The sequence below is a fragment of the Cydia amplana genome, chromosome 11 (genome assembly GCF_948474715.1).
Source record: "Cydia amplana chromosome 11, ilCydAmpl1.1, whole genome shotgun sequence".
NCBI classification, from domain to species: domain Eukaryota; kingdom Metazoa; phylum Arthropoda; class Insecta; order Lepidoptera; family Tortricidae; genus Cydia; species Cydia amplana.
This window is the reverse complement of record NC_086079.1, coordinates 6773412-6787419: the sequence shown is the minus strand read 5'-3', so window position 1 is coordinate 6787419 and position 14008 is coordinate 6773412. Positions and strand designations below refer to the sequence as shown.

General features: G+C 36.4%; 1 protein-coding gene across 1 annotated transcript; it reads left to right on the top strand.

The window, feature by feature from the left end:
- Nucleotides 1-1042: 1042 nt before the first annotated feature.
- LOC134652177 (MAPK regulated corepressor interacting protein 2) lies at nucleotides 1043-2880 on the top strand. Its single transcript, XM_063507341.1, has 5 exons — nucleotides 1043-1199; nucleotides 1298-1382; nucleotides 1602-1711; nucleotides 1989-2045; nucleotides 2635-2880. The coding sequence occupies exons 1-5, from the start codon at nucleotides 1148-1150 to the stop codon at nucleotides 2775-2777; spliced, it is 447 nt and encodes a 148-aa protein (XP_063363411.1). The 5' UTR covers nucleotides 1043-1147; the 3' UTR covers nucleotides 2778-2880.
- Nucleotides 2881-14008: the final 11128 nt, after the last annotated feature.

The following is a 14008-nucleotide window of genomic DNA, read 5'->3' as shown; positions in this document are numbered from 1 at the left end:
TATACGCGTGCGTCCGTGAGAAACATACCCAATGCGACACTATGATTGGTCGAATTTATTTATTGCCTACCATAATCCATACTAAACTTACGGTGGGGAATTAAAAAAAAAAGTGAGACTGTGCCAAGACAAACAATAATAGCGCTTTCGCTGCTACTCCTACTGAAAGATACATAAGACTATCCCGTTCGGTCATTTTCCCCACCTCTCATGCCTGATCCAGTTATACTAGATTCATGGGCAAGTTTGTCAATAGAAAAAGGCGCGAAATTAAAATATTCTATGAATAAAATATTATTGAGTCCCGGGCTCCCGGGGAAGGACATACGATAGTTTATGTCGGAAGTCATCCCTAAAGACAGTGCAAAGGGGAGTGGAAATGAGAAAATGAATGAATTGCCTGCTAATTGATATAAGCATATTATGCTCAATATTAATGCCATTACGTTTTTTATCCAGGCGCTATACGCTATACTTACTCCAACTGCTGAAACTAATTCCACGCAGACGAAGTCGCGGGCAAAAGCTAGTAATTTCATAGAAGTTTGACATTTAAAATAGCACTTGCACAGTGTAGGCTATCAAAATTGAATCAGTCCGCACGCTAAATTCGATTTAATGACCAATGCTTAGTCGAAAATCCAACAACGCGATTTAAAATGCCTCGGCCATCGTGTCAATAAATACACATGTGGTACCTAACATGATATCATCTGTGTCATTCAAACGCTTTTTTAACGCGCGTTAAAAAATCGCTCGTGCGAATGAGGTCGAAGACCGAAGACTTGACTTCCCATTGGAAATTTGAATTTGGCACCTTTTTCTACTGACAAGTTGGGTGGATTTCAGGAGCTATAGATATAGATGGTCAAGCAAATCTAGTCAGTAGAAAAAGGCGCGAAATTCAAATTTTCTATGGGACAATATCCCTTCGCGCCTACATTTTTCAAATTTGCCGCCTTTTTCTACTGACAAGATCTGGTTGACCAAGTATAGTAGTTTTGCCTGTCAGTTTATCAGTAAAAACTACTAAAGCTTGAAGTTACTTGTTAAATGGCAACATATAGGTTTCAGAGGTCTCATAACTCGTGCGTGACTTTCCACCACTATTTTTTTTGTTTTGTTTAACTTGAACTTAAATTTAAAAATGTATACTGTCTCAAAAGGACCCAGCAAAATTGTAGCTAAAACAAGAAGAGGTAATAATTATCCTATATCATATCCCCGTATGCCCTTTGCGGCATTGCGGTATTCTCGTGACATACGGCGATATAATTTTGAATATTTTGATTTTCAGGTCTTTCACAGAATTTGGAAAGGCTAGATAGCCGCAAAGACAATAATAGGAAGTCTTCAGAATCTGATAATGGAGAAATTATGAGGTGCGTGAAAGTGTTTTGTTGAACAGTGTATTTTATGTTACCAAATATTTCATCAGTGTTTTTACATAACCTAATTGGAATCGCCGTGTTTATTTCCGTTTTTATAAGAAAACCTGAGTTATAGATCACTGAAACTTGTGGGAAAACTCTCTTATAGCATTCTAATAAGACGATTTGGTCTTATAATTGTTTCACAATGTTTGTTTGCATTGATTTCAGTATGCCCAAACCAGTATTTCATTCCAACGGTAAAAAGACGATACACCAAAGAATACAACACCACGTGATAACCCCACAGCATGAGGAGCTCATCAGGTTTATTAGTGAAAGTGAGTGTCATTGGAAGTTTGTAAACAAATAAAACTAAACCTCAAAATCAATATCTCACGCAGATTGCAAAATGATCTTAATATCCTTTTTACTCAATCTAATAAATTTGTTTCATTCCCTAATAATGATAATTGATAATATTTATTTTTAGAGCTAATATTTCTTTCCTCCTTACTCTACATTCCAATAATTTCTTTTTTCAAATCAATTCCCTTTCATTTTACGAAGATCCATTCATTTATTTTCCTTTTTTTGAAAATTTCTTCTGCATTTCAGCTTGGACACAATCAGCATATGGAGATAGCGAGCCATCAACACCTACAACCTCAATTGGTAATTAATCTTTATTGATACAATAGAAAAAAATAAAACTTAGTATAAATCGTTTGGCACATGCCACATTCAATTAGTATGGATTAAGAGAAGAGTAAAGGATGACGCACGTTAGACTGGGCCGTGTCCGGGCCGGAGCTTCCAGAGCTTCGTTTTCTACAGAAAGCATCATGTGAATACCTGTCATCTGTCATAGAAAAGTAAGCGTTGGAAGCTCCGGCCCGGACACGGCCCGGTCTAACGTGAGTCATCCTTAACACCAAATGTGTTAATAAAATTTTATGGAAAAAGTCATTAGAGTTTAGTTTAATTCGTTTAATTAACTTTTCTGCTTATCTCTTCAATCCCATTTCAAATGTATTTCAAAATAAGCTTGAAGTTTTAAAATAAACTATATACCTAACTCAATATATTCACGTACCAATTGTAGGTATCTCTGTTTGGCCCTATGGTTGACTGGTAGAGAATGCCATTTGGCATTAAGTCCGCCATTTGTAAATTGTTTTCTATATTTTGTGCAATAAAGTTTAAATAAACAAATAAAAAATGAAACCAACCTTGAATAAAAAAATAGTCTCAACGTTCCCAGCATCCGGCAGCTCATCACCCGTGCCGCCCTCCAGCCTGTACTACCAGGACGACCCTAGCCCCGTGCTGCAGGACTTCAAACCCTTCGACCTGGAGACGTGGTGGGGTAAGCGGCTGTTCCAGAACATCACAAACTCCCTCTGAGCTGCGTGCGGATGGGACATCTTAGTATGTTAGCGTAAGTCACAATCATGTACAGTTTACTAAATTTTTCTACAATGTTATAAGCTCATGCGGTGCTTGATGTGTGGTAAGTCTATTTTTCTGAACTATCTGAAGTCACAAGAGTCTGTGAGTTCAAGACTCACCCAAGACAGTAATTTTTCCACTTTTAAATTTATTCTAAGCTTAATAGCATCGGTCGCAGACGTTTCTGCTTGTTAAAATTAAATTATCTGAAGTCACATCTTGAGACTTGAGCCTGAAACCTCTCTTGGCCGTGTTTCTTCAACTTCATGAACCTAATGATTTTTTTGATTTTTGATATGGATATCATATATGTATTAAAGTTTGCTGTAAAACAATAGATATGTAGGACTATATTTGCACTAATATGATGAAATCTGTAAAGAGAAAGAAGATGTACAGTCAAGTTATTAAATATAGTCACTGATAAATGCCAAAAATAAGTATACACGACCTTATGGCTCATACATTAAGGTAGTGTGTACATATTTTTGTCACTTTGTCCGTATCGATATTTAATACCTTGATTGTGATATAGACATGTTTAAAATAGACTTCCTCATCATGCATATGTCTGCAGAGGGGTTTGTAGCATGTGCCAGGAGCTTCATAAATACATTAATCTTGGTGTATGGCTGAGGCTTGTCTTAGTGTAAAAAAAGTACAAATTTAATCACGAAATATCAAAAGGAAGATTGTATAATCATTATGACATTGTATTTATCATTAAAACATCACAAATATTGGTAAATCCTTAATTTATCATTGGAATCCATTGTGCCATTTGGTTAGGTGTGTATTTTCCCCAATATGTTTATTTGCCAAGACTTCACAAGAAGTGGGAACATAAAGAAAAAAAGGAATTCTGTTAATAGTGTGCTGTGTATTCAATACTAATGTTAAATTTAGTAACCTATACTTGATTGTGGATCTCATTTCATTATCGTAAGTGACAATTTCCAGAAGCTCAAATCGTTTGCGACCAGCATTGTTTTACGAACCAATATTTTGTAAGATTGTTGTATTGTGTATTACGTTCTTATATGTCTGCGCTAAGTCTGCAATCCAACCGCAATGTCAAATATGGCGCGCTCATACATTGTCATTGCCAAGTTGCAGTCTTACCATAGACGGACTTTATCGAGTTGTTTTTGTTTTTACAAAATTCTAGTTTCCAATAGACAAATTAAAAATCAATAAAAAATGGGAAAATATTAAAAAAATATTTGTAAGTATATTAAATGAATCTGAATTGGCATGAGTTTTAACCAGGCTTGGCAACAGAGTGGGTGGGAAAATAGCGCTTTAACATTTAGCTAAATATTTGTAGGAACTTTTTATGAAGAGTATCTATTTCTGTTTCTGCCCCATTTGGAAACTAGTCTATTGCGAAATAACCAAAGCCATATTTTATTTCCAAAACAATTGTTTTAAGCCAAAGTTTTAAATGCAGTTTTAGCTGCTAGCCTCATTCTGTGGCCATTTAAATATAAATCAAAACTAAGTAAACTACATAGAATTTTTACGAAAATGTTTTATCAAAATTGTTTTTATAAATAACCAAATCCAACTTACAAGCATCCTATTCTTACAAATTTTGGGGATACCAAAATTGATATTGGAAGGAAATCTATGTGCATCTTTTTCGCTCTTGAAATACACGAGTGACAGAGACGCAGATAGACAATTTTAGAATTTCGACATAGTACCTACCAAGTAAAAAGAAATAAAAACAAAACAATTGGTTGTTGTCGCTAACTAAACCAACTTGAATATTCATGTGTCCATTTAATCAGTGATGTGATTGTAAAAAGACAAATTTTCTTACATAATTAATTAATAATGATATATTAAGTGCCTCCACACAGCAAATAGATCGAATAGATTGGTCTTGATTCTGAGTGGATCAACATTTTCTTGGTAAGTTGTCACTCTTTGTCATGGTTATGTCTCCTGGGTCACTTTTTACAATCTTTTATTACCTGTCCCGTTGTCTGTAATCAAATCTTGCAAGTTAAATTTGATCCACTTCCCGGTTTCCGATTGAGCTGAAATTTTGCATACACATGTAAGTCGGGTGACAATGCAATATTATGGTACCATCGAGCTGATCTGATGATGGAGACAGGAGGTGGCCATAGGAACTCTGTGATGAGACAACGCAACCTAATTTTGTTAGGGGTTTTTAGAATTGTCTTGATGAGTGTTAGTTATGTGTCGTAAGAAAAGTACAGTCAGCGATAAAAGCTTGTACCAAAAATTAAAGTTTTGCCAAAAACTTTTAACTCTTAACGTCACACCTATCATGTGCGGCGCGTCATCGGGGACCTTGTTGGCATGCACGAAGGACACGGAAGGTTGACATATGGCTATAGCCGCGCGTGAGTTGACGCCTTTAATTCGTGGACAAAGTTTTTACGATTAAATTCACCTAAACATGTTTGTAGGATGTTTTCATTTTCTAGGGTTCCGTAGCAAAAAGGTACTTTTTAAACTATTACTGTTGTCCCTTGGCTAACGGGACATAATAATAACAAGAAATAGTTGATCCACTTTTTATTTACTCTTCAGCTTTTTTTGATTAAGATTTGTCGTAGAGTATAGGCATAATTTTTATTTATATATGTATTTTCTATGTCCTATAAGTCCTATATAGATGTTTCTATTCTTTATTATCTCCTAGTAGATATGAGCGCCGATAGGCATATAGCCGGTGGCGGCGCGCCGGTCAAAATTGGTCGGCGGCGGCGGCGAATCGGCGGCGTGGCCTTGAAACACCTTCGATTAATGAAAAAAGAATTCAAACCAAAATTTTACCGAAAAAACATGTTTTTGCTGTAAGAAAGTTATGAAATAAATGCATTTTTTAGTTTCAAGGATAATTTATTGAATAATGGTACGAAAAAAATTTATATCGTATAAACTGTGGATAAGCGGTATCGCGCGGCATCAGAAGCGATCTTAATCTTGGCGAGGCTCTGGCCGGAAGATCTTAGCGAGGCCCTTATCTTTTGTGCTAAGTTAAAAATTGCGGATTGACTGTATCAGGGAAACGTCTTGTCGACAGTCCAAAGAAATCGAGCTCCGTCATTAACCAATATCGATTCAACAAAACCGATGTATGACAGAAAGTGAGGCCCAACGCCGAGCTCCATGTAACCGAAGACTTGATTTCGACGCCTCCCAATTCGAGGCTAGAGGATGAGCTGCAGGTAAGCATACAGCTAAGAATCGAACGCCAAGTGTAAGCTTGGCTGACGGCCGAACGCCTGGAGCGCCGATTGCGGCGCGCTTCTGTGCGAGGCCTAGCTGCAAGAGAGCAGAGCAAGGGCGCAGGCCGATAAAGACTGAAGCCATAGTGTTAAAGATCTGGAGCTTTCCTGCGGGCGCATTCGTGCGACGCCAAAGGCCGAGCTGCAATGGAGCTAAGATCGGATAAGGACCAATGCTCAAGCGTTTTAAAACAGGCCGAAAGTAGAGCTCCAAACAGGGCCATAAACTTGCAGGTTCAGATAGCGGCTTAATTCCATGCGAGCGATGCAAGGCCAAAGATTGAGCTGCGAGAGAGCAAAGCTTGAAATTTGAACAGTGGCCAAGTTTAATTGAGACCCGATTCCGACGCCATTCCGTGCGAAGCCCACGGCCGGACATTTGGACGTGGAAACGCTTAATATCTCAAAATTAACCCCATTTTATACCTTTTAAAGACGTTTAACCATGCTTGCAATGGTTAAATTCGCGGTAAATGACGGATAGTTAGCTGGCAAAATTAGTTATGCATTGGATCGGTAATCCAAAGATTTGGGTTCGAGTGTCACGTTACCCAGAGTTGATCACAGTTAATTTTTTCATTGTGATTGACATATGTCTGTCAATCACAATGAAAAAATCAATCTATGTATGTATGTATGTCAATCTATAAATTGTAATGTGGAACGTTCCACAATAAAAATGGAAGGAAATCAGTATGTTTATTACAAGCATATTGATGTTAAAATTGATATTAAATAATTTCGTTTCCCCAAGACTAGTAGCGCGGTTACTAGTTAGATAAGTTTGCATTTGCCTTCGATATTTTGAATTATAGGGGCCTAAAATACCTTTTGAATGCCTATAAACTATTCGAAGTGGCGCCGTTAATGATCTAAACTCGACTAAAAATATATTATCTGATGCCGAAAGTAGTAGTAACTACCAAGGTCACGCCGATGCCACGCCGATAGCGCAGCGTCATATTTTGAATTATAGGGGCCTAAAATACCTTTTGAATGCCTATAAACTATTCGAAGTGGCGACGTTAATGATCTAAACTCGATTAAAAATATATTATCTGATGCCGAAAGTAGTAGTAACTACCAAGGTCACGCCGATGCCACGCCGATAGCGCAGCGTCGGCGGCGGCGGCGCGACAATTTTGTCGACGGCGGCGGCGCGCCGGCGCGGCGCTCATATCTATCTCCTAGATAGGAACATACCTACATTAAAATTATTTTTGTTCATAATAGATAATGGTTATGACATGGATTTTAATTTACATATATTTACTATTGTTATAGATCAGTATTCATGTTATGATGATCATGTTAGCTGTTATACAATACACCAAAGATTGATCATAATTCATATTGTTACTGTTGTCAAAGATGAGTTAGTTAATAAAGATTGCTTACCTCCGTATTAACAAAGCTACTTTCGCATCTATAACAGCTAAACGAGATTACGTCTGATTTTCTAAAGTTGACGTTTGTCAATTCAGACAGTGAATAAAAACAGATGGCGCTGTATTGCGGTGCGCACTACAGCGCTATCTGTTTCGCTGTTAAACTAGAGGGCAAAACGTTATCTTCGACTTTTCCTCTCTATTACAATCAATACATAACTCTTTGGAACGAAGTTACGTTCCTTCGGAATGAAAAAAAAATTATGTAGATGGTGTACTTGTAGCTCGAATTGAATCTCATGATACTTTTACATTAAAATAGTACGCTTAGTTATGGAGTTCACTAATTAATGTACCTATACCTATATAAAGATAACTTAGTTAACGTCCTCCAAATAAATCTGGCTAAATGAATAAACCCCGTCGTCCAAATAAATCTGGCTAAATGAATAAACCCTCACTAAATTGACACCATTTACCTTTTTATTTTGTTTCGTAGCTACGTAACTTTGTAAATATATTTACTGTCTACAATGTTAACTCGTCTCAGATGTTAGTACCTACATGGCGCCATCGCCAGGGTAACAAATATTTTTATTTTATGTTTCTCATACATACTTAAGTATGGATAAATATGTCTTCCAGAATGTTTAACTTGATGTAGAAATGTCAAGAGGTCAATACGGGTAAGTGTGGTTGGGGCCTGTACGGCTACCATCAGTTTGGCACTGACATAAACGCCGTCGAGATGGTAATTTACTTTCTATACATCGCGCTCGTACTCGCATATTAGTGCAAACGAGATGTATAGAAAGTAAATTACGTTCTCGATAGCGTAATTTCTTCCTAAATCCTTTGTGTACAATAAAGTGACTTATGGTACGGGCTCTGTTTACCTATGGACTAGTGTTTGTTGCGAGTTCAGACATTAACTTCTTGCTACTTGCGTGTTTTTAAAGATAAAGATAATAAAATCAATCTATTCAAGTAGGATCTGTTGGATCGCTTTTGCATCGTCAATATCTACATTTTATCTTAAACAAGCACAATCATAATAAGAAATTAATTAAAAGGAGTCAATAAAATTTCTATTTTATGTCAAGAAAATGACACAATAAAAATACATCGCCATTTCGAAATTAAAGTAAGTACTTAATTCTAAACTAAACTAAGTTTAGTGGCAAATGTATCAACTAACATTAAACATTAATCAATATGTAAACAGGCGCCAATGTGAAGCTAAGCCTCACTTATCCGTATTGACCTTATTGGCTGCAAGATTTTATTATTTATTTATTTTATAATCAACTATACAATACCATTATTAAATTGTACAACGGGACTTAATCGCGTATCTAAGTTTTTAAGATTTACCTCCGACGTTTCGAGGACGGCGTTGTCCCCGTGGTCTCGGAGAAGACTAAATCGTCGTCGGAGATAAATCTTAAAAACTTAGATTTTACCTCCGACGTTTCGAGGACGGCGTTGTCCCCGTGGTCTCGGAGAAGACTAAATCGTCGTCGGAGATAAATCTTAAAAACTTAGATACGCGATTAAGTCCCGTTGTACAATTTAATAATGTGTAAAAATCGTGAAAGTTTAAATCAGTGTTATACAATACCACTTTACAGAGGAATCCAATACGTGATATGACGTATTACATGAAGGAGATGTGTGACTATGGGCCCGATTCGGATACGTTAAAGATATGTTTAAGATCTAACCTGTCAAAAGTGACATTTCCGCGATTCTGGAGATACTTTTGAACGATTTCCACAAGATATTACTTAGAGATCTAATTCACATCTAATAGATATCTAACACGATCTATCGTAAAAGTGACATTGGTTGCCCGAATTGCGCTGCAAAAGAGAACTAGTTGAAATCTAAACTATAAGTATCTAGAATGGATCTAGTACGTGTCGTCTCTTGTGAATATCTTGAAGTTCGAATACGGAAGTATTACTAGCTAGTGACTAGCTATTTTATAATCGACACACATTCTTTATTATAAAGCATCGTTTGTATTGTACAGTCTAGTGACTAGCTATTTTATGATCGAAACACATGCTTTTTATATGTAGAGCATCGTTTGTATTGTTATATCGAAGCGGCCAAGATGCTCAAAAATATCTGGACACCCACTGTAACGCCTTGACAACAGAGGTGTGTTCAGATATTTGTCAGCACCTTGGCCGCTCCGATATATCTGATGACGACTGTAATACCTAGCGTGAATGCAAGAGATATTCACACTTTTGACAACATTTTATTTATCTCGCAATGATTATTCACGTCGAAATTTGAACTTTTTTTAAATACATATATTTTATTCATGTTTTTATTCTTATTAAATTTGAAAATTTATTATTAAAATTTTGACATGAAATTATATTGACTACTTATATTTGAAGTTTTGCATGATTCCTAAGCCAATGAGTTAATCCTATAGTACATATATGTTGTTTCTCATGAGAACAGGAAATGGATGTGATTTGTACATATTATGTGATCTGATCGTTATTCTTTGCATGGTTGGCATCAAATATACAATTATACACCTGTATTCCTATAGTCCAGGGGCAGATTTCCGTTTACTAAATTTTATTTTAAAACCTAGAACATGTTAACCAAAACTATTTATAAATGCAGACTTTTTGGAAATCACGAAACTAATTTTACTCGTAAACTCTCCGCGTCTCCCTTCACTTTACGTTTGAAAATTATTTGAATTTGAAATGGGAAATCTGCCACTGGACACTGTATGTTTACATTTTGCACCTTATATCATTGTGATAAGGATGTCTTTGACGCTATTAATGCTTTTGGTTTTATACATTCAAGTATTCAAATTTATTCAGAATACGTTGACATTCAAAACTACTTATAGCAGAAACTAGTAAAGTAGTGTTGACTGTCGATCTAAAGGTCTATACCATCAGTAATTTACCTAAGCAGTCCTTAGTTTACTAGTTTCTGCTTATTGGTTAATTGGGTGAATCAACTTTTTCTTGTCACTCGTTGCCATGGTTACGTTCTCCTGGGTCACTCTTTAAAACCTAATTTAAATTCACCAAACACGCTTTTTTGTTATACTTATAAACCCTTTCCATTGAGGGTCGTCTACCAAGCGTGTCAGAAGGTGGTGTACAATGTCTTGTAACAAACTGTGCTACTATTGTCTCTTGGCTGACCGGACAGAATAACAACAAGAAATAGTTGATCCACCCACTTGATACTATTTTACAATATATTGTTTAACACAGGCAGGCCTTAATTAATTTGTTATTGTTTATTAATTTTATATCCTATTGGGTATGACGTATGACAGTCGAATGTTAACACTTGTTAAATAGGCTAGGCGGCTCGCAATCATCCTCATTTGTAAATAAATCTGAATCATGTTTATAATTAATGATCTGTACAGAAATATAAATATGCGAATCATATTCTGGAAGTATTATTGTGGGTTATGGAATTTTCAGACAAAAATGTATGCTTTGTATCTAAGTAAACCAAAAATTGTCACAATACGGCAGACACAGAGTAATAAACATTATATACCTAAATAATATAATAGATCCAGATATAATGTTGTTTGTCTTAAAATCGAGGGCCAAATATGGACAGCATTAACTGTCCATTACTTGGTTACTATATCTCGCGTCGTATGATGGTCCCTAGACAAGACAGTTCAATTTTATATGTAGTAGCTACCACGTAAAATGTAACTATGTAGATAAGTTAAGCACTTTAAAAACATAATTATCCAATTTTTTTTTAATTAAGCCCAACCAAAGAGACTTGAAGGAACTGTCAGGGACCATCGTTTGACGCGAGAGGTTTTATATATCGTGCAGCTAAATATGGTAAGGATGTGTTACAATTTATGAATGACGATAAGACGTCGCTAGATAAAAGTGCCATATTTACTATGAAGATACATACCTACTAAATCAGTGGTTCCTAACCTTTTCAGTCCGGTCACCCCTATGACTAACTAGGGAACCCGATTTTACCCCTCCTCCCAATGGTAATAAAAAAAAGTGTACGTTTGTTGTATTGTTATATTAGGTTAGCTTATTACCCCCGTAAAATACGAGTTTTACCCCCACGGGGGTAATTACCCCCAGGTTAGGATACCACTGTACTACATTCTTGTTAGATGACAAAATGAAGTGCGGGGTACTCTACCTACTTACATTAATAATTTAAAACTTTAATAAAATATTATAATGTTTGCATTAATTGTATGAAGAGATCCCTGATACCAAAATAGTTCTGTCATTATTATAAAAAAAGTTATACTTATTGGTTTTTTCGGCCTAATTACCAGTACTTTCGTAAATCGTAATATTGTGTTTCGTATAGAAATTGCTGTCCAAAGATTATTTGAGCCAATGATAGTTATCAATATGGTAACATACTGTAGGTTGTAGCTGAATTTTTGTTTCTTAAGTGATATTTTTGAACTGTAGTTGCTGGAGATAGAATATTTTTAGACTGATTTAGTTATAAAAAGTTATGCTTTTTGTTGTAGTTGAATAAATTGTTTTAAAATTGAATTTTGTTTTCATTTGACGAAAATCTGGATAAGTTATAGGTACCTATATCCTATATAAGTAAATAGTAGAGACATAATATTGTCAGCTTTTTACAAGAAACGGAAAGTGTAGAGCTGTGCTGCTTATCAAAAGCTTGTAACTTGTAATACAAGTGGAAGTCCCTTTCTAACTAAAGTTGTGAAAAAGTGACATCCGCTTGTATTACAAGTTACAAGCTTTTGAGAAACGTGCCCCTGATCTGAGCTATGAATGAAAACTGTTTATAAGGGTGCCAAGTCCTTTGATGTTTTGGGGCGCAAAAATCCGATACTCATCGCTTTGACAGCCATTGGTCGCAAACTAGCATACTTAGCCCTTCAATGCTGACCCGACTCACCTGACCCTATCATTTGCCCGACACCTTGGCCCAATGTGTACAGTGGGTATATGTACGGTAGTACTATTACTGAATCGCGATTAGAAAGGGATTGAGATAGCTGTCAATCCATATTGATTTTGACGTAAGTGTATGGAAATCTGTTATTTCTAATCCCTTTCTGATCGCGGCATGATAATATTAGTTATTCTGTGGTATATGCCCTTTTTGCTGTAGATAAGATATCGACTTCCTAATATACAGGGTGGTCCAAACCTTGACGTCCAAAAATTGTTTTTAGATTCCTCTAGTCGTGGGCTATCAGAATATACCCCATGTATATTAGCCGATTTTTTGTAGTTTTCGAGTTATGAATTTTTGAAGTTTTTTTTGGTGAAAATTTTGGGGGTGAAGTAATTTACTCATAAAAAAAAACTATTAGATTTTTTAAGATGATTCTTCTTGTAACATACTCCTTAATAAATGACGTAATTATTAAAAAAAAATCAGCGTCCTCACGTTGATACAAGTTGTAAAAAAACATGACAGAAATAATTTTTTTACACTCAGGCATGTCAAGCTTAGATTTTGCGCTTAAATAAAAAAAAATATTAGCTGTTACAAGGACTTCTGCTGATTTTAAAAACTTATAGACCCTAAGTGTTTTACAAAAAGGTAAAAAAAAGTGACACTTAATAGTCGAAATTTGACAGAATCGGCACTCAAAGGAGCTGAGGTCGAAAGTTCCCAAATTAGTGAATCACAAAAAAATACGGTTTTATTATTCCTAACTTTAATAAAACACAGAAATGACCACGATGCATCAATGTTGTGACATGCGATAAGCGAATCATCATTTGGGTAAGCTTAATCATTATCTTAACTGGACCGGTGTCGCGGCGGGTTGTTATCTACAAAGGGTTCATTTTTACCTGCTCCCACCCCGCCGACTACTGACTCCATCTCACGACTCCTCTCCATCACACTATTGTTTAATAAGTTCACCTCTTTACACACCCACACACACAAATCCCCACACACAGACCCACACACACACGCACGCACACACACGCACACCCACACACACACGCGCACACGCACGCGCACACACTTTAATGCGTGTGTGCGTGTGTGGGTGGGTGTGCGCGTGTGTGTGTGTGTGTGTGTGGGTGTGTGTGTGGGTGTGTGTGTGTGGGTGTGTGTGTGGGTGTGTAAAGAGGTGAACTTATTAAACAATAGTGTGATGGAGAGGAGTCGTGAGATGGAGTCAGTAGTCGGCGGGGTGGGAGCAGGTAAAAATGAACCCTTTGTAGATAACAACTAGGGATTGCAGAACCGGTACTGTTTAAAAGAACCGGTATTTTCGGTACCGGGCAATTACCATCAGCCTTAGATTGATAAAATATATTTATTTTCTTTATAAAACATGATATTTCATGCTAAGTAACAGAAAGCAGTCAAATATTATACCGGAAATTTTAGTCCCGAAAATCCCGGGAGTACCGGGATTTTAATTTGAAATCCCGGTTCTTTGCTTGGCTCTAAATCCCGGGAATTCCCGGTACTTTCGGTACCGGTATTTCCCGGGAGCAAACCCTAATAACAACCC